The sequence below is a fragment of the Lycium barbarum genome, chromosome 7 (assembly GCF_019175385.1).
Source record: "Lycium barbarum isolate Lr01 chromosome 7, ASM1917538v2, whole genome shotgun sequence".
Classification (NCBI taxonomy): Eukaryota; Viridiplantae; Streptophyta; class Magnoliopsida; order Solanales; family Solanaceae; genus Lycium; species Lycium barbarum.
Window position 1 is genome coordinate 119,831,721 of NC_083343.1, and position 20,465 is coordinate 119,852,185.

A 20,465-nucleotide genomic window follows, 5' to 3' on the forward strand; every position below is an offset into this window, starting at 1 on the left:
ACTTTAGTAGTTTATTAAATTATTTCTGGTAATAATTACTACTCCATTAGTACTAACTTTATTGTTATTTTTTTTCCCTTTTTTTGGGTTATTCGGGGCAGTTGTAAGGTCAAATTGTTTCCACACGAAGGGGCATCAAGCCGATTGCACAGTATCCAATTGTCCATATATGGCTATTTTTGCAGTGATACAAATAATTCTTAGCCAAATACCAAACTTCCATAAGCTTTCATGGCTATCCATTTTTGCAGCAGTAATGTCTTTTGCTTACTCTCTTATTGGTCTTGGACTTTCCATAGCCAAAGTTGTAGGTATTACTCTCACATGTACAAGACAATTTATTTTATTTTATATTATATTGAGTTTAAGTTCTATACATTGATAGTCTAAATTATTTTACATAATCGATCCACTTATTAGATAATTACTGTTGAATTCTTAAGCAAAATCAGAGGGAAAAGAATTGTTATTGATGATGAACATAGTCGTGTACAACATCTCCTTTTATAGGAGTAAAATACAAGAGACATTAGCCTACTATAAGTGATATACATGAGATATTTCTATTCAAGCTTAGCTATACTAGTCTAAGACTTATCATAACTAACATAAGTGATATACATGAGAGAGTTCTATTCAAGCTTAACTATACTAGTGTAAGACTTATCATAACTAACATAAGTACAAGAGATTAAACACATATGGGTCTCAAGTTAGTCGGAAAGCCAACTGCATACAATGCATATCTAATATCTTCATGTATATCCTATGTATATCCTGATATATCTTGTATATCAGGATCCTTATCTTCAACACTTCCCCTCAAGCTAGTGGGTGGAGGAACTATTACTCCTAGCTTGCTTCTGAAACCAATAAATATCTGCTTAGTCAAAGCCTTAGTGTGTATATCAGCTAGCTGATCCTTTGACCTCACAAACTGTGTTAGCAACTGTCATCTAGCCACCTTTTATCTAACAAAATGGTAGTCCATCTCAACATGCTTAGTTCTTGCATGCAGTACTGGATTAACAGTCATGTACAGAGCACTTAAATTATCACAGTACAATATAGGGACTTTCCTGGTATATACTCCAATATCATGAAGAATGTAGGTGATCCATGTCATCTCAGCTACAGTAGATGCTAAAGCTCTATATTCAGCTTCAGCACTTGATCTTGCCACTGTAGATTTTTTCTTGGATGCCCAAGAAATGCAGTTTGCTCCTAGATAGATGCTATAACCTGTAGTTGATCTTGTAGTTGTTGTACAGCCTCCCCAGTCTGCATCTGAGTAACCATATAACCTACAAGTAAACTGTGAAATGATTCTGAGTCTGTGATGCAGAGTTTCTTTGACATATCTGAGGATCCTTTTTACACTTTGAAGGTGTTCACTATTTGGATTCTGCATAAACTGGCTAGCCAAGTTGACTGCATGAGTGATATCAGGCCTTGTGAGTGTTAAGTACTATAAACTCCCAACAATGCTTCTGTACAAAGAGACATCAACAGGACTGCCTGTTGCTTCTTGTAAGCCATGTTTCTGAGCCAAAGGTGTATGTACTGCCTTTGCTAGTGTCATATCAGTCTTATGCAGGAGTTCAGCTGCATACTTGTCTTGACTCAAATGAATTCCTCCTGAGAACTGTTTGACTTCAATACCTAAGAAGAAATGAAGTGATCCAAGATCCTTCATTGCAAATTCTTTGCCCAATGTGGTGACCACCTCTGAGACATGCTCATGATTACTTCCTATTATTATGACATCATCCACATATAACAGAAGTAAAATGGTTCCTCTTTTGCAATGCAAAGTGAATAAGGAAGAATCTGCTTTTCTACATATGAATCCTAGGTGAAGTAAGTGCAGACTAAACCTGTCAAAACAAACTGTAGGAGCTTGTTTGAGTCCATACAATGCTTTCTTTAGAGAACACACATGATTTGGATACCTGAGATCAGTGAATCCTGGAGGTTAGCTCATAAACACCTCTTCTTGTAAGTGACCATGCAGGAATGCATTCTTAACATCTAGCTGTCTGATTTTCCAGTTTGAGCTGATTGCAACTGACAATACAACTCTTATAGTAGTAGCTTTAATCACAGGACTGAAAGTTTCCTCAAAGTCAATTCCTTCAAGCTGAGAAAAGCCTCTAGCAACTAGTCTTGCTTTGTGTCTGTCTATGGTTCCATCTGCCTTTAACTTGGTTTTGAACACCCATTTTGAGCCAACTATGTTCATTCCTGCTGTTTTTGGCACCAGTATCCAAGTATTGTTATTATGCAAGGCATCAATCTCCTCTTGCATTGCTGCAAGCCAGTGTGGACTCTTCAAGGCTTCTTTAATGTTTGTTGGTTCCTTGTATGTCTCCACCTTGTTAGCAGTAAGGGAAACATGTGCTGTGGGAGCAGTCTTAGCCTTGTACCTTGTCATCATATGATGTCCTTGTTCACCAGAGGTTGTAGGACCTGTAACTTTTACTACTGAATCTGGATCTGCATTTGTTTGATGTGAAACATGAACTGCATCACTAGGAGGATTGAACCATTTTGAAATGTCCACCTCCAGCTGTATTCCTTGAGGATTATGTACAGACACAATGTTGTCTTGTGCTGTATTTGTCTCCATGTTGTCATCAGAGTCACTGCTTGAAACCTGATCATCATCAAGGACTTCTATGTCTGATGCATGATCCTGATTAGTTGTTGCTCCATCACCATCAACTGTAGTAAATTGCAACAAATCATGCTGATTAGTTGCATTATCTGTGGACACTTCCCCTGAAATGACAACATCAGTATTTGCAAGAGCATGATTAGCATGATCACTAGGATCAGCATGATCACTAGGTAGCACTTCTCCTGAATTTTGCACCTGTAACTTAGAGAAAAACTCAGTAAAAGTAGCTAAGTGAGTTGAAACAACAGGGGTTGCCTCCTTCTGATCTGAGTGCACATAAGGTAGTAGAGACTCATCAATGATCACATGTCTAGAAACATACACTCTTCTTGTTGGAGGATGATAACACTTATATCCCTTATGCAAACCGCTTTATCCTACAAAAACACAAGGATAAGTTTTTGGACTAAACTTTGTACTGCCCTTTATGTATGGAAAACACCTACATCCAAACACCTTTAGACTGTTGTAGTCAGGTTGAGCACCAAACAACTTAACAAAAGGTGTTTCCATTTTTAAAACTGATGAAGGCAGTTTGTTTATGAGGAACAGTGCTGTAAAAAATGCTTCTACCCATAGAAATAAAGGCAACTTTGCATGAAATGGTAGAGTTAGTCCAGTTTCAACTATATGCTTGTGTTTCCTTTCAGCAATTCCATTTTGTTCTGGTGTGTTAGGACACGAAATATGTCTTATGATACCACAATCCTCCATATGTTTGATGAACTCAGTTTTTATGAATTCATCACCTCCATCACATTGAAATATCTTTATGACTTTTGAAAATTGCTTTTCTACCATTTTCTGAAATTTGAGAAAAGTGTCAAAGAAGTCTGACTTCTTTTTCAATAGATAGACCCATGAATATCTTGTATGATCATCAACAAACACCACATAATATCTCATATGTTGAGATGATTCAACTGGAGCAGGACCCCACAGATCACAATGGATTTTTAATAAAGGTTCTTTCTCAAACCAAAAGGTAGTTTACAACTCTTCCCTAACTAGCAACTAGAACAAACACTAGGCACTTTATTCCAATTACTAACATTAATGCAACTACTTCTAATCAAAATTTGTAAAGATCTTAAACTAGGAAGTCCTAATCTATTATGCCAAATTGTGTCTGATTTCTTCCAGTCTTGTGCAGCAGTTAAGGCAAACAAGTTGTTATCCTCCAATGCATATAGGCCTTCCTTTTTAGTTCCCTTGGCCAATAGACTCCTTATCTTCTTGTCCTTAACAACAAAATGAAATTCATCAAATTCAAGAGTGCATGAGTTATCCTTTGCAATTTTGCTAACTGAAAGTAAATTCTTATTGATCTATGGTACTACAAGAACCTCCTTTAGTTTCAGTCCTGCTTTAGTTGTGTTTCCAACATGAGTAATATCTAACTTTGAACCATTTCCAACAACAATCTTATCAGAACCATTATAACTCTTAAGTTCAGATAAAATACCAGAGTTGTTTGTCAAGTGAGTGGTTGCTCCTGAATCCATATACATTGAATCATTTGTACTGGATGTGTTCTGGAAGTTTACAGCACTTAATGCTTGTGGCAACTCATCTGCTGCCTGGTATGAATAATCCCACCTGTAAAAACACTTTAAAGTTGTGTGGTTATTTCTACCACAGATTTGACATGCCTCAGATGCATCCTTCCCTTTGTTTTTAGTTCCACCTGAATTGTTCTGACTGTTTTGACTGTTGTTTCCTTGGCCAGCAGGCCTGAAATCTCTTCCCTTTGAGTTGAAGTTATTGTTTCCTTTGCCCCTTTGAGAGTAGTTTCCTCTTCCTCTACCTCTTTGAGCAGAGAATGCCATGTTAAAGTTTTGCTGAGGCACTTCTTCTTCATCCTCTCTCATGTCAAAACCTCTGAGTGCATTGACAAATTGGTTTAGAGTAGGATATGGTGCCTTGCCTAACATGATAGTTCTAAAGGTCTTGTATTTGAGACCTAAACCTCTAGCAAAGTTGATCACTTTGTTGTCTTCATCAACAGGCTTGTGTATGGCTGCAAGTCCATCACAGATGCCTTTGAACTCCCTAATATAATCATCAATCTTCTTGGTTCCTAACTAACATTTTGCAGTTGTTGTTTAAGTTGAAACTCCTTATCTTTGGTTGCTTGAAGGTAGGCTTCCTGCAAACATTCCCACATCTCTTTAGTGATATACATGAGAGAGTTCTACTCAAGCTTAACTATACCAGTCTAAGACTTATCATAACTAACATAAGTGATATACATGAGAGAGTTCTGTTCAAGCTTAACTATACTAGTCTAGGACTTATCATAACTAACATAAGTACAAGAGATTGAATACATATGGGACTCACGTTAGTCGGATAGCCAATTGCATACAATGCATATCTAATATCTTCATGTATATCCTATGTATATCCTGATATATCTTGTATATCAGGATCCTTATCTTCAACAATTACAATTAAATTTTATTAATAATCATCAATTGCTAATCTAGTATAAAAATACTCTATTTGTCCCAATTTATGTGGTGGTGTTTGAATTAGGATTTCGAGAGTCAAACAAATTTCTTTTTTTCTTTTTAAACATTTAATTTGATTGGTAAATTATAATCATTTATACTACTATTTATGTAATTTTTAAATATATAAATTTTATGACAAAAAATTAAAATATTTTGTGTCCGACTTCATAATCTAACTTGAGAAATACGGCTCTCGAAATCCAAACTATGATACATAAATTAAGACAGTGGGAGTATTAACCAACCTGCTATCACAATAAAATTCACTGATCATGTAGAAAATTTTTGTCATTATTTCGAAGATTGTTTTTGTGTCTTTATGGTCCGTGCCTGCAAATTGTTTTTAACATTTTTTTTTAGGTGTAGGGCAACATGTAAAGACAAGCATAACAGGAACAGTAGTTGGGGTGGATGTGTCGGCATCACAGAAACCTTGGAGAAGCTTACAAGCTATTGGAGATATTGCCTTTGCTTATGCTTTTGCCACCATTCTCATTGAGATACAGGTAAGAAGAAATTATATATTTCATCATCTTTAGGATTTAATTTTAAAATTTTGTGTCATGTTAATGCAAAAAAAAAAAAAAAAAACTTATTTATAAGTTAATTATAAAAAACAAATAACAAAAATTGATTGATAATTTGGTGAAAATGTATAAAAATTAAACTACTATTTTGAATTATGCATTAATAGACGTAAAAAAGTTGTTCTATCAATGCATAAAATTTATATCCTTAGGATTTATACATCATGGGTTGTTACATCTTTGTAGCATGTCTCTTTGCATGTATGCGTCACACGTGTATGTCGAAGCCTATCCTCGCTATCGTCTCATCAACACGTTAGCATTTTAACATAATAATTTTCCTATAGAATATGAGAATAACATAAAATAAAAATAGATATATTACCAAGAAGATCGGTTACTATTTGAGCTGACGTAGGTCTAGATCGATCTTCTTCTCTATACCTTTTTTCTCAAGATGAAGACGTCAATGAGATAACTAGATAAGTATCATACATTGCTTGTCATTCTCTAAAACGATTATATATAGAAGACGACAAAAGGGGTACCTTATCTAAGGGACTAGATGGCTTATGCCCGTGCTGCGGACGGGCCCAACACTTCGAATTATAGTGTATCCATGTATATGTAATTGTATATATATATATATATATATATATATATATATATATATATATATATATATATATATATATATATATATATATATATATATATTATGTTCAAAATACGATTAATATAACATTTTAGTTTGTGCTCCGTATCTAAAACTTTATTTTATTCGTGTTTGCTACGAAAATTTATTAATATTTTTTAAAAGAGAAGACTTGTTTAAAAGAAAACTATTTTCCTCTCTTTGAGATAAAATAATAGCAATATTTAAGCATCAGTTGATACTTTCGATTTTAATTCGATTAATTTAAAAGTGTAAAATACTTATTATTTTTTATCAAATTTTGATTTGGATAATTGTAATTCAAATTATTAAATTAATTTTACATGTTTGAAACGAAACAAAGTAGAAATTAATTATCTATTTAAACGAAGAAATGTTATTTTTTAATTTTTGATAAATATTCTCGGTTTAACTCATTTTACTTGTCATGTTGTCTTTTGCATGGTTTTTTAAGGACACGTGAATTAGAATTATAATTTGACTAATTTACCTTATTCATTATTTGATTTTCATTTGATATTAATCTCTTTTCACATTTATTAGAGTAAGAATAAAAATAAAAAAGTAATTAAATTGTATCTTATTTTTAAATATATATATTTTAAGTATATTTATTTTAGTAAACATAAAAAATAAATGACATGGCGGAATAGCAAATACAACAATTAAATATTTTGAAGAAAAGTAATAATATGAGGTTCATGTTTTTTGTTGTGCAATAATTTCATTTGCTCTCACTAATGGGTTAATATGCATGTGGCAATGAATCCACTATTATTGACTTGATGGGGATAGTTTGAGAATTACATGAATATTGTTTGATTTTTTAGTATATGGGGTGCACGTGAGTTTGGATGTGGTGGGTTCCACTTTTTTTCTTCTCCTTTTTTTTTTTAATACTGGTTCAATTTTTTTTTAAATATGGGATTAACTTTTTTTTAATATTGCTTGATTTTGTTAATATGGGGTTCACTTTTTTTTCCCGTGAGTTTGAGTGTGATGGGTTCCACCGGTTTTTTTTTTAATACTGGTTGGTGTTTAATATGAGGCCCACATTTTTATTTTTATTTTTGTTATGGGTCTGTTTAATATAGGGCCCAATATTTTTAATTACTAAGCATGCCTTTCTAAGTAATCCAAATGTAACTGATATAAATAGAGTAAGGAAAAACAGAGGAAGAGTCCATCTAGGAATATTTTGGCTTTGCGGTTTTTTTTTTTTCCATCTCGATTGTGTTTTTCTATATATATTTGGTACAACACCTATACAAAGAATTTTCTAGAATCAAACTAGCTGCAGTAAAAGGTTACCATATGCAAAAACTTGTCAGCCTCAATCACAAAGAGAAGTGGGCCCACTGAGAAATACATTTAAGGACACGTGTAAGCTTGAATAAAGGAGATTGGACGTAAAAGGAATTCTTTCAAAGGGTTTGGTTTTCTTGGTAAACTAAATCAATGTACAGCCAGAAGATGCTGACGACGACGGACGACGAAAAAGCACCCAACCGGTGCTTCTAATAGTAGTAAAGTAAAGTAATGATGATGACCTAATTACAAATATTAAAACTTTAGCATCTTTCCTTTACAGATATTATTGGATAAAATCTACATATATAGCCTCATCAGACTCACCAATCATACAGCCTACAGGATACATGACCTAATATTTATTATCACACTATATTTTGACTCATATTTGTCGACTATCATATAATTCGAAATAGTTAAATATACAATAAAACATTCTAGACGCATGGAATCCGCGACTTAAGTAGTATAAAAAAAGAAAAGTTGAACCAAAGTAGTACAGAAAAAAAAAAAACACATAAATAGGATTCACGCACGAATTTCGTGCGTGAAAGGACCAAAGTGCAAAAATGAACCTTGGGCCTTTCACGCACGAAATTCGTGCGTGAAGGAGGCTTTGCCCAAAATCACTTTCGCTTCTTTCTTACTGTGATGGAAATCTTATGCTTCTTTCTTACTGTAATGAAAATCATGATTTGCAAGTTGCAGACATTTATTATCATGATTTGCAAGTTGTACGTGCAAATGGGCTTGACAGTATATGTAAGTTGGTCAAAGTATGAAAAAAAACACTAAGTCTTTTCAAACAAAACTTACTTCGGGCACCTTTTCAACCCCTAAAATAACGATCTGAACGTTTACGTATCCTTGATGTATTGGGCCTACATTATTGTACGCAGAAACAAATATCGGGTTCTATATAAAATATTGACGTTTCGGAGTCTTGACACACGGCTAATCGTTGGTCAAAGTATGAAAAAAACACTAAGTTTTTTCAAACAAAACTTACTTCGGGCACCTTTTCAACCACTAAAATGACGATCCGAACGTCTACGTATCCTTGATGTATTGGGCCTACATTATTGTACGCAGAAAAAAATATCAGGTTCTATATAAAATATTGACGTTTCGGAGTCTTGACACACGACTAATCATTGGTCAAAGTATGGAAAAAAACACTAAGTGTTGCAAAAAATAAAATTGGCCAATTTTTTTTTTTGTACTGTTTCTATAACGCAGTATTTTACTGCGTTATAGAATTTTTTATTTTTTTTTTGGTTCAAAGTGATTTTTTTGGGGGCATTTTGATTCCGGACTCTAGTAATAGATAATGTCAAGCCCATTTGCACGTACAACTTGCAAATCATGATAATAAATGCCTGCAATTTGCAAATCATGATTTTTATTACAGTAAGAAAGAAGCATAAAATTTCCATCACAGTAAGAAAGAAGCGAAAGTGATTTTGGGCAAAGCCTCCTTCACGCACGAATTTCGTGCGTGAAAGGCCCAAAGTCCATTTTTGCACTTTGGTCCTTTCACGCACGAAATTCGTGCGTGAATCCTATTTATGTGTTTTTTTTTTCTATACTACTTTGGTTCAACTTTTCTTTTTTTGTACTACTTAAGTCACGGATTCAGACGCATGTGGTATCTGTCTACTCATGTAGCTGTTAAATGTTACTGTTAAAAAATCGGTTTCTAGATGATACTCAACCACATGTCTAAATTTTGACATGGAGAGAGTAAATAATTTGTGAGTTTTTAATCTGTCCGATGTCATAACCTGTCAAACTAACACTTGACAAATACATATATAACTAGCAATATATGCCCGTGCGATGAACGGACCGAACATGTCTATTCACTTTAATTAGCCTATCTTTAAGGTTTGTCGTTTGGAAATAACTTTTAAAAACATTCTAGTTGTTGTTTTATGTAGCAACATATACAAAATGTATTTTATGTACCATTACTTTAGTTATAATTAAAAAATAGAGTTTAAAAATTAAAAACATATGATGGAATTAAGTTTTTGAGATGGAAAGAGCCGGACTTTTTTCTCATTGTCATGCAAGTTGTTCATCGATGTGAAAAAGAAAATTAGTAAGAATATGAGGAAAAATTAATATTTTGATTCTAGATCTTTTCATTTAAATTCTTTAATATCATATATGTATACCGATAGGTTGATATCCATCTCAATTAACTAACTGTTCAGATCCAAACATAAGAACCATTGTTGTATATATTGAATTTTTTAAAAGCAGAACTAATAAAATATTTTTATTAAATTAATTAAAAAATATATTATAATTTTTTGTATTAACAATTATAGATAAAAAGAATTGTTACAAAGAAATAAAAATTAGAAAGTATATGTTATATCGTAAATCACCAAATTTTAATTCCGAAATGATTATAAAGTAATACATTTTATAAATGTAAAGAAACAATAATCAGAGAATGCAAAGGGAGTAAAATAAGTAAAGTATTGACAAAGAAGGAAAACGGAGATAAAAACCACTCCCTCCCTTCACTTTTACTTGTCCACGTTGACATATCAGGAGAAAGAAATTTTTCTTCTTCTTATTTTACCCTTCACATTAGTGACCCATTCCCAAATCATTTTCTAAGGCTATTGAGACTATACATACACCAATAATTATGGATATTATGATAAAATATATACTTCATTTATTAATTCTTAAAGAACGTGAAAAGTCAAAAGTGAACAAGTAAAAGTGCACTGAGGGAATAAATATGTGTAGGAAAATTAAAATTGAAGTGTATATGTATATACATGAGAAGAGAATAAATACTCAGTACTATGACATATGTCCAAGTGGGATAAAAAAGTAGTTGGTTAAAGTGTACAATGCATATAACTTTTGGTACAAATTTGCATTGCTATTGTTCGTCAAAGAAGGAAAATATGGATAAAAGTCACTCCCTCCGTTCACTTTTACTTATCCGTGTTAACATATCAAGAGAATTCTTTTTAGAAATTATTGTTCTTATTATTAATTTTACCCTTCACATAAATTACTCATTTGAAAATCATTTTCCAAGGCTATTGAGACTTACACCAATAAATATGAATATTATGGTAAAATATATACTCCCTCCGTCCCATATTATTTGCCACTTTCCCCTTTTGCACGCCCCTTAAGAAATCATAACTAAAAGATGTATTTTACTATCTTACCCCCATCTCTCTCCAATAAATACATGCTAATCAAAATTGACTATTTTCAAAAACATTTATTAGTAAAGGTAAGATGAGAAAGATTTAATTAATTTTATCTTGATTTTGTAAATGAATAAATAATTTGGACATATATTTTTAGTAATGTGGCCAAGTAATATGGGACGGAAAGGATAGATGGGAAAAATTTAATTAATTTTATTTTAATTTTATAAATGAATAAATAATTTGAATATATATTTTTAATAATGTGATCAAATAATATGAAACATAAATTACTGATTATGGACGGAATAAGAGAGAACATGACTTAAAGTGGACCGTGTCTTAATTAGCAGTGTAGAAGTAGAAGGAAAAGAAAGACCACGCAGGGAAGGAGAGAAATGGGGTTACTTCCACATGATATATTGAATTATTAGAGATTAATCCGAGTCATTAATTTAATTAAGTGACACGTGTCACCAATCAAAAGGGGGACCCGAGGAACTTGAGGGAAGAGGCACCGGAGGGGGAGACTCTTCCCCCACCTTATATGTCGGAGAATTAAAATTAAAGTGCATATGTGTATACATGAGAAGAAAATAAATATTCAGTACTATGACATACGTCCATGTAGGATAAAAAAGTAGTTTAGTAATGTAGCCAAGTAATATGAAACAGAGGGAGTACTTCATTTATTAATTCTTAAAGAACTTGAAAAATCAAAAGTAAACAAGTAAAAGTACATGGAAGAAATAAATGTGTCGGAAAATTAAAATTGAAGTGCATATATATATAAATGAGAAGAGAATAAATATTCAGTACTATGACATATATCAATATGAAATAAAAAAGTAATTGATTAAAGTGTAGAATTTATATAGTTTTTGGTATAAATATTCATTATTGTTTTAGTAGAGGAGAGACACTCATAATTAATGTTGATAAAGCAGTGATGTGCTACACGTGAATATCTAAGAAATTGGAATCCACGTATCCTTACAGTAGTGATTTATTGACAAAGTTTATAGTACAATTGAAAATGTTTTTTTTTACAAATTTTTAGCCTTGTGTTCGTCCTCTTATCCCATTTATATATACTAGAAATACTAAAGATCCGACAAAGTAAATGAACTTTTTAGCAACAAACAATAAATGAAGAGGAAAACTCCTTCCCTCACAATTTATGTGAGAATGTTGAATTAGACACGAAGTTTAATTTAAAAGTGAAAGAAACACTATTAGTAAAATTTGTGATTTTCAAATAAGTTATAAATATTTGTATGATTATAAAATATCTCTTTAGGAATAAATTTATTGCGGTATAATATCTTTATATTATTTGATATTATTTGGTAGCATATTTGTAGGGAGATAATTACCATATATTAGTTAGTTTCCTTGTTTCACTAGGATCTTAGTTTCCTTGTTTCACTAGGGTTCAAGATTGTATCCTATATATATTCTCTGTTGATGAATGAATGGAACAAGTCAAGATTGTATAGTTTCTATATGGAATCAGGCCACACGTTTTTTTTTTCTTCTCTTCATCGTAAATTTCCATGGCCTGTGACGCCGTACCTCCTCCACCACCACCCAAAATTGAGTCTAATTCTCCCTATTTTTCTCGGTCCTCAAGATCGACCCGGGGACTATATCACGCCTACTCGTTTCAAGGGCGCATCAAATAACGCTGCCGTCGGTCAGCACTTTACTTCCGAACAATGGAAGGCTATTACGGAAATTTTTGGTAATGCTACAATTCCCGAAAATCGCTTGAATGGTAAGTTTGATGTTTTTTCTTGGATTATTGACACTGGTGCTACTCATCATGTTACCGGTGAGAAATCTTGGTTGTTTGATGTCCATACTGTTGATTGTCCTATTGGTTTGCCTAATGGTGAAAAGGTGTTTGCTTCTTTGGAAGGTTCTGTTCGACTGTCAGATAAAATCACCTTACATCATGTCCTTTATGTGCCTTATTTACGTTGCAACTTACTCTCCGTCCCCCAACTTACTGATAATTTACATACTATTGTCTCTTTTAATTCTTATATGTGTGCTATTCATGACCCACTGAAGGAGCTGATTGGAACGGGAGTTAGGAGGGACGGACTATACTATTTTAGCAAACCGGACGTGGTGCAACATGTGTCTACTGTCGTGGCAACGTCCGCATTGGAATTGTGGCATCGACGATTGGGGCATCCTTCCGAGAGAGTAGTTAAGTTGCTTCCTCATGTCAGTAGTGATAAGAGTAGTTTAGCAAAGGATTGTGAAGTGTGTTTACGTGCTAAGCATCCTAGAGACAAATTTCCTTTAAGTGATAATAATGCATCTAGAATATTTGAGAAAATACATTGTGATTTGTGGGGCCCATATCGCCATGTTTCGTCGTGTGGAGCTCATTATTTTTTAACAATTGTTGATGATTTTTCCCAAGCTGTTTGGATTTACTTGTTGGTTGATAAAACATAAGTGTTTTCGATGTTTATGGCTTTTGTTGCTATGGTTGATCGACAATTTAATCAAACAATTAAAGTTTTACAAAGTGATAATGGTACAGAATTTAATTGTTTGATCGATTATTTTTTCGCCACTGGCATTTTGTTTCAAACCTCTTGTGTGGGTACTCTGCAACAGAATGGGAGGGTAGAGGGGAAGCATAAACATGTGTTGAATGTTGCGAGAGCTCTCAGATTTCAGGCCAATTTGCCTATTTTTTTCTGGGGTGAATGTGTTCTTGCTGCATCTCATCTCATAAATCGTACCCCCACACCCAAATTGGAAAATAAAACACCTTTTGAAATTTTATTCAATAAACCTCCTTCTTTTGATGCTATTCGTACTTTTGGGTGTTTGTGCTTTGCTCATAATCAAAAAACTCAGGGTGACAAATTTGCTAGTCGGAGCAGAAAGTGTTTGTTTGTAGGATATCCCTTTGGTAAGAAGGGGTGGCGGTTGTTTGATCTTGATACGAAGGAATTTTTTGTCTCTCGTGATATAAAGTTTGTGGAGGATGTGTTTCCTTTTGCTTGTCCGGAAGATGTTAATATTTCGTCTAGTTTTTTTGATGAGGGTGCTGAAATTGATTGTGATTTTATGGTGTACGGGGATGAATTAGGGGGCGAAGTTGATAGTTCGGAGGCTGCCGAGCAGCAGCCGCAAACCACTGCCCAACAAGCGCCTGCTGGCAGCCAGGCCGAGCTGCAGCCAGCGGCCACTGTCCAGCCCGCTGGGAACCCAGCACCAGCTGGCAGCGAGGCTGAGTGGCTGCCAACAGCCACTGCACAGCCCGCTGGGAACCCAGCGCCCGCTGGCAGCGAGGGGGGGCAGCAACACCATACCCCAGTCACGAATGTGGAAGGTGGTTTGGGGCATGGTTTTCGGGAAAAATTTCCCTCTGTTGTGCTTCGTGATTATGTGACACACTCAGTTTTTGCTAATAGTCCGTCCCCTACAACTCCTGTTACCAATCAATCCTCAGGTATTCCCTATCCTTTGGCACACTATATTAATTGTGACAATTTTTCTGTAAATTATCGTAAGTTTCTTGCAGCTATTATTTCAGGTAAGGTTCCTAAGACCTTCAAAGAAGCCATGAAACACGAAGGTTGGAGACATTCAATGAAAGAAGAGATACGTGCATTGGAAGACAATGGTACATGGACTTTGGAACATCTTCCTCCGGGTAAGAAAGCACTTGGTAATCAATGGGTGTACAAGACCAAGTTTTTATCAAATAGAGACGTGGAACGGCTCAAATCGCGCTTGGTTATATTGGGAAATCATCTACAAGCGGGAATTGACTACAATGAAACTTTTGCTCCGGTCACCAAGATGACTACTGTTCGAGCCTTCCTAGCTATTGCAGCATCCAAAAATTGGGAACTTCACCAAATGGATGTTCATAATGCCTTTTTACATGGTGACCTTGATGAGGAGGTGTATATGAAGCTCCCTCCCGGGTTTGAAAGTCCAGATCCTACGTTGGTGTGTCGTTTGCGCAAATCGCTGTATGGGTTGAAACAGGCCCCTAGATGTTGGTTTGCAAAATTGGTAACTGCTTTGAAAGGGTACGGTTTCCTTCAATCTTATTCTGATTATTCTCTTTTTACATTTACTAGAGGGGATATTCAGATTAATATCTTGGTTTATGTTGATGATCTTATTATTTCTGGGAATGATTCCGCTGCACTTGCAACTTTCAAAGCCTATTTGAGTGATTGTTTCAAAATGAAAGACCTTGGGTCTCTCAAATATTTTTTTGGTATTGAAGTAGCTCGTAGTTGATCAGGGTTTTTTTTGTGTCAACGCAAGTATACTCTTGATATTATCTCTGAAGCAGGATTGTTAGGTGCAAAGCCAAGTGGGTTCCCTATTGAGCAAAATCATAAACTTGGCCTTGCAAATGGAGATTTGTTGTAGGATCCGGAGGTCTACCGTAGATTAGTCGGGCGTTTGATTTATTTAGGGGTCACTCGACCGGACTTGGCATATTCTGTTCATATTTTGTCTCAATTCATGCAAGAACCCTGGATTGAACATTGGGAAGCAGCCTTACGAGTGGTCCGTTATTTGAAAGGCACACCAGGACAGGGTATTTTATTACGTGCCGACAGTGAGTTGACTTTGCAGGGATGGTGTGATTCTGATTGGGCGGCTTGTCCGCTTACTCGTCGTTCGTTAACAGGTTGGCTAGTATTTCTAGGTCAATCTCCCATCTCTTGGAAGACAAAGAAGCAACACACAGTTTCTAGATCTTTTGCAGAGGCTGAATATAGGTCCATGGCTGTGATCACTTGTGAGTTGAAGTGGCTAAGAGGTCTGTTGTTGAGTTTAGGTATACAACATCCCAAGGCGATCAAATTGTTTTGTGATAGTCAATCCGCTTTGCACATCGCAAAAAATCCGGTTTTCCATGAACGAACAAAGCACATTGAGGTAGATTGTCACTTTGTTCGTGATGCAATTAATGAAGGTTTGATTTCTCCGTCACACGTTTCAACATCTTCACAACTGGCAGACATTTTTACCAAAGCTCTCGGCAAAACTAAGTTTGACTTCTTGCTTTCCAAGTTGGGCATTTTTTATTCCCATGCTCCAACTTGAGGGGGGGTATTGCGGTATAATATCTTTATATTATTTGATATTATTTGGTAGCATATTTGTAGGGAGATAATTATCATATATTAGTTAGTTTCCTTGTTTCACTAGGATCTTAGTTTCCTTGTTTCACTAGGGTTCAAGATTGTATCCTATATATATTCTCTCTTGGTGAATGAATGGAACAAATCAAGATTGTATAGTTTCTACAAAATTAGAAAATTTAAAGTTAAATTAGTATGAAATATATAAAGATATTATTTATTTTGGATTGATTTTTTTTAAAACATTAATTAGGACGGATGCGTATCTTTTTATGGTGCGTGGGTAGATCATAGATGCATGTGCTGCACAAAGTTGATAAGGACCATAGAATATCTATGTTATTTTATAGTCATGTCCCAACTTTTTTTCTTTTTCTTTTTTTCACCTTTTCCACTGCCATTCTGCATGTAATGACTATAGGAGAGTATTATTTTTTAGGGCCACGATTTTTTTGAGTCATAGAAGTGAAAGCAAAGTCTCATACTTCTTCTCTTAACAACCATGCATGTTGATATTTGTTGTGGATATATATCACCAGGCGTCACATTTTAATTACTCCAATGATATGTAGGATCTGTAATTCAACGGGTCAAATTCATTTCAGCAGTCAAGGTTTGTCTACTTCATGATAATGATAATGAACCACAAACTTCTGTTTTGTACCGACATGGAACTCCTTTGGCATTTTTTTTTTACTAAAACCAATTCTTTTTGTGATTTGATAATTTTGACTATACACCAACAGCTATAACGATGTGATACAGTAGTAGCAGAGTTAGAAATTCGAATAAGAAATCTCATAAAAAAATGTCAAAAGAATTTAATTCTATATTTTCAATTATATAGGTATATGTTAAAAGAAATTATACAGTATAATTTTAAACGAATTGAATCCCCTTCCACCCCTCTACTTCCGTCACTAATATGATACACAAAAGTAAATTTTAATCTAATATATATAATGTAATTTTTCTGTGAATGAGATTTAGATAAACCCTTTGCAACCTCTACTCCGATTAATTTGTTAGGCTATGGTTGCCTAAGTTACGTACATACAACTTCTCTCTTACCTTTTTGGCTAGCCAAAATTTGTTCGAACTTCATATAAGTATATATTTTTCAAATGTTTTCAACCATATATACAGTACATATAGTTTGAATAAGAACAATTTCAATCATAATGAATTTTCTAAAATGGATCGTGAAAGTTCATACATCCGATTACAATTAATTTAGTATCAAGATTTGGTTGATTGATCTGTTGTTGCATTTGTTTTGTCACTTTCTATTTTACTGTCTATTTTTTTCTTTTTCTTTTTTTGCCTAGGGTTTTATCTGAAATAGTCTATCTACTCCACAGAGGTAGGAGTAAGGTCTGCATACATCTACCCTCCTCAAACTCACCTTATGAGAGCACACTGGGTGTTGTTTGTTTATTTGGTTGATTGATTTACATTTATAATAAATCGAGAGCAGTGAAATTTGTCTTTTTTAAGAACCCAAAAGTTGGAAGTCTAAAATTACTATGATCCAAAAATTCAAATTGCACAAATATTTTACGAAATTGGGGTCTTATAATTGAGAAATAATTGCTTGCTTAATCAAAATTGGCAATTGTAGGACACATTGAGAACAAACCAGCAGAGAACAAAACTATGAAGAGAGCATCACTTGTTGGAGTTTTTACCACAACCTTTTTTTATGCGTTATGTGGTACCATTAGCTATGCAGCCTTTGGCAATGATGCTCCTGGAAATTTCCTCACTGGATTTGGTTTCTATGAACCCTTTTGGCTAATTGATTTCGCTAACGTTTGCATTGCTATCCACCTGATTAAAAGTTAGAGTTAACTAAATGAATGTTACTGTTTTCTTGATGGTTATTCTAGATAGTATAAAGAATTTTTATATTGCCAGTATACTTAATCTGTTATAGTCAGGTTGTTTGTCTTATTTTCCAGGTCGCTAATTCCACTTAAAATTTGAATTCATAAGTTGATAACATAAATTATTTTTACATGTCATGAATGCAATTTAACTAGTTATAAGCAAGTTTCCATTGTATTTTCTCCGTTACTATATTAAATTGATATGAAGAGTTATTGATTGTTGTAGGTTTTTTTTTTTTTTTTTTTTCTTTTTGATTGATTGTTGTAGGTTAATTTTATTTGATGGGGTAAAAAATTGTGTACCTCTATTATGAAGACATGGGCAATCTACAATATAAGCTCTGGATTAAGCTATATTCAGTATTTTTGACTTAAACCTTGTATATGCGTTAAGAAATTCACTACATATGTATAAATGTTAAAATTTAAACCTTGTATACACCTTAAGAAATTCACTAATATGTACAAATATTATAATTTGAACCCAGTAATTTAAAGTCTCAAATGGCCAGTGGGTGCAGTGACATCCTCAATATAAAGTTCAAATTCTAAATCCATTTTCTGTTCATAACTTAATTAATCTCTTCCGGTTAGTATAGGCAGTTACTTGTAATTATCTTTAACTGACTTGATAGCGAAAATCTTCTTTTACACTATCTATATATTGTCCTTTTCAGGTTTTTTGCCAACCCATATATGGCTTTGTGGAGGCTCGTTGTAGTGAGAAATGGCTAGACAACAAATTCATCACCTCTCAACATGCCATAAACATTCCATGGTTTGGTGTTTACTATGCAAACTATTTCAGGATGTTATGGATGACAGCATATGTTGTAGTAACAGCAGTAATAGCTATGATATTCCCATTCTTCAATGCAATCTTGGGTTTAATTGGGGCAGCCTCATTTTATCCATTAACTGTTTATTTCCCTATAGCAATGCACATTGCTCAGAGGAAAATTCCAAAATATAGTGGGAATATACATTATGCCTCAATTCCAAACAAGTTGGGATTAGTTATATCAATCCTCATTTCTTCATTTAACTCTATCAGTGTAAGCTTGCTTACATTGTCGTTCCCCAAGTCAGATAAAGCTGGAGGAGCGTTATGGTAGGCAAGAGCGTAAAACTTAGGAAAACAATTCCGACCTATTTACACACTGTATGGATCATAACTATGTATGCAATATTGAGGATCTTAACTATGTAAGTAGTATTTTTAGTAAGAAGTTTCTTGAGTTTAAGCAGTTTCTATGTAATCAAAGAGATTCAAATATAGTATATATACATACAAAATTGACATATGTGTAATTTCAGCATAGGGGACTCGGACTCAATTGACACCTTCGACAAAGATAGCCAGCTATGCCCAGGGGCGTAGCCAAGTGTAACCGAGGGGATTCATCCGAAACCCCTCAGTAGAAAATTACAGTGTAAATTGAAGGTTAAAATTATTTTTTTATGTATATATGGTAGATGTTGAACCCCCTTGACTTCTTCGTATGTTTACTTCTTCATATTTTTGAACCCCCTTACAGAAAATCCTGACTTCGCCACTGGCTACGCCCCTGTCTACATGGTATCAAGGTACATAATTGAAGTGTTATTTATATTAATGGTGGTCTCGGGCTGGTTTGTAGGTACCTCAACTATTCAATGAGACATCTGCTGCCTCCCATCATCGCAGAGTAATTCTAGCCGCAAAGGTTTAGCAAAAGGGAACAAACCTTGTCTATATTAAGATTTCAAACCCTGATTCCTATACGTTTCACCCACTTTATTGACCGTTAGGCTACACTTTCAAACACTACTTGTGGCACATAATCTACCGCACATGACTGGCCTTGGCAAAAGGTACAACCTTAAACATATCACTTATCTGAATTGAATAGTTCAGTTGCTTAAAACCATAGGCCCATATATGCATGAAAAGTTTTGAAAGTAATAACTTTATGGTTTATCATGTTTTCATAAGAAAGAGTAAAATTTAATTACTCATATGATGTGCATATATATCGAACCATATCAATCTATCATAATGTAAGTGGTATATTTATATAAAATCGATGTTCATATCTTTAATTAATCACAATAATTAAGTAATAAAGCTTACATATGTATAAGACATAGTGGCGGATGGTGTGGTCAAAGCACTGGGTTCAGATGAAGCTATACTTTTGATGCGGAGCATAAATTAAGAGATAATGGTCATACACACATCTGAACTATCACTTTTTCGTGAGCTTCCTAACTGAACGATCAGGTGTGCGATTTTTCTACCTAAACTATCACCAATTGTTTGTCAAAACATACCTCAACTATTAATTGTTCACTTTTCTTACATTTATGTTCAAAACTTTAAGGGGTCGTTTGGTACGCGGGCTAAATTATTTCGGGATTATAATCCCGGGACTAATTTATTCCATTTGGGAGATGGAATAAGGTGGGATATCCCATCCTTAAGATTGTGCTTCATTTTATACTCTGTTTGGTAGAATATATAAATTTATCCCAGGATGAATTTATAACTT

The 20,465-nt window shown here is 34.1% G+C and overlaps 1 protein-coding gene across 1 annotated transcript; it reads left to right on the top strand.

Annotated features, from left to right (window-relative positions):
* The first annotated feature begins 4,612 nt into the window (after positions 1 to 4,612).
* On the top strand, positions 4,613 to 19,049 carry LOC132601833 (amino acid permease 6-like). Its single transcript, XM_060314893.1, has 5 exons — positions 4,613 to 4,706; positions 5,557 to 5,702; positions 14,445 to 14,466; positions 17,667 to 17,857; positions 18,612 to 19,049. The coding sequence occupies exons 1-5, from the start codon at positions 4,613 to 4,615 to the stop codon at positions 19,047 to 19,049; spliced, it is 891 nt and encodes a 296-aa protein (XP_060170876.1).
* Positions 19,050 to 20,465: the final 1,416 nt, after the last annotated feature.

What these genes read in the sequence shown, in the direction of transcription:
- LOC132601833 (XM_060314893.1), top strand. Translation starts at nt 4,613, where the DNA reads ATGATAGTTCTAAAGGTCTTGTATTTGAGACCTAAACCTCTAGCAAAG. An exon ending in TCTTGCAGCTATTATTTCAG is followed by an intron (nt 14,467 to 17,666) that starts GTAAGGTTCCTA and finishes TGGCAATTGTAG; the next exon opens with GACACATTGAGAACAAACCA. An exon ending in GGCTAATTGATTTCGCTAAC is followed by an intron (nt 17,858 to 18,611) that starts GTTTGCATTGCT and finishes TGTCCTTTTCAG; the next exon opens with GTTTTTTGCCAACCCATATA.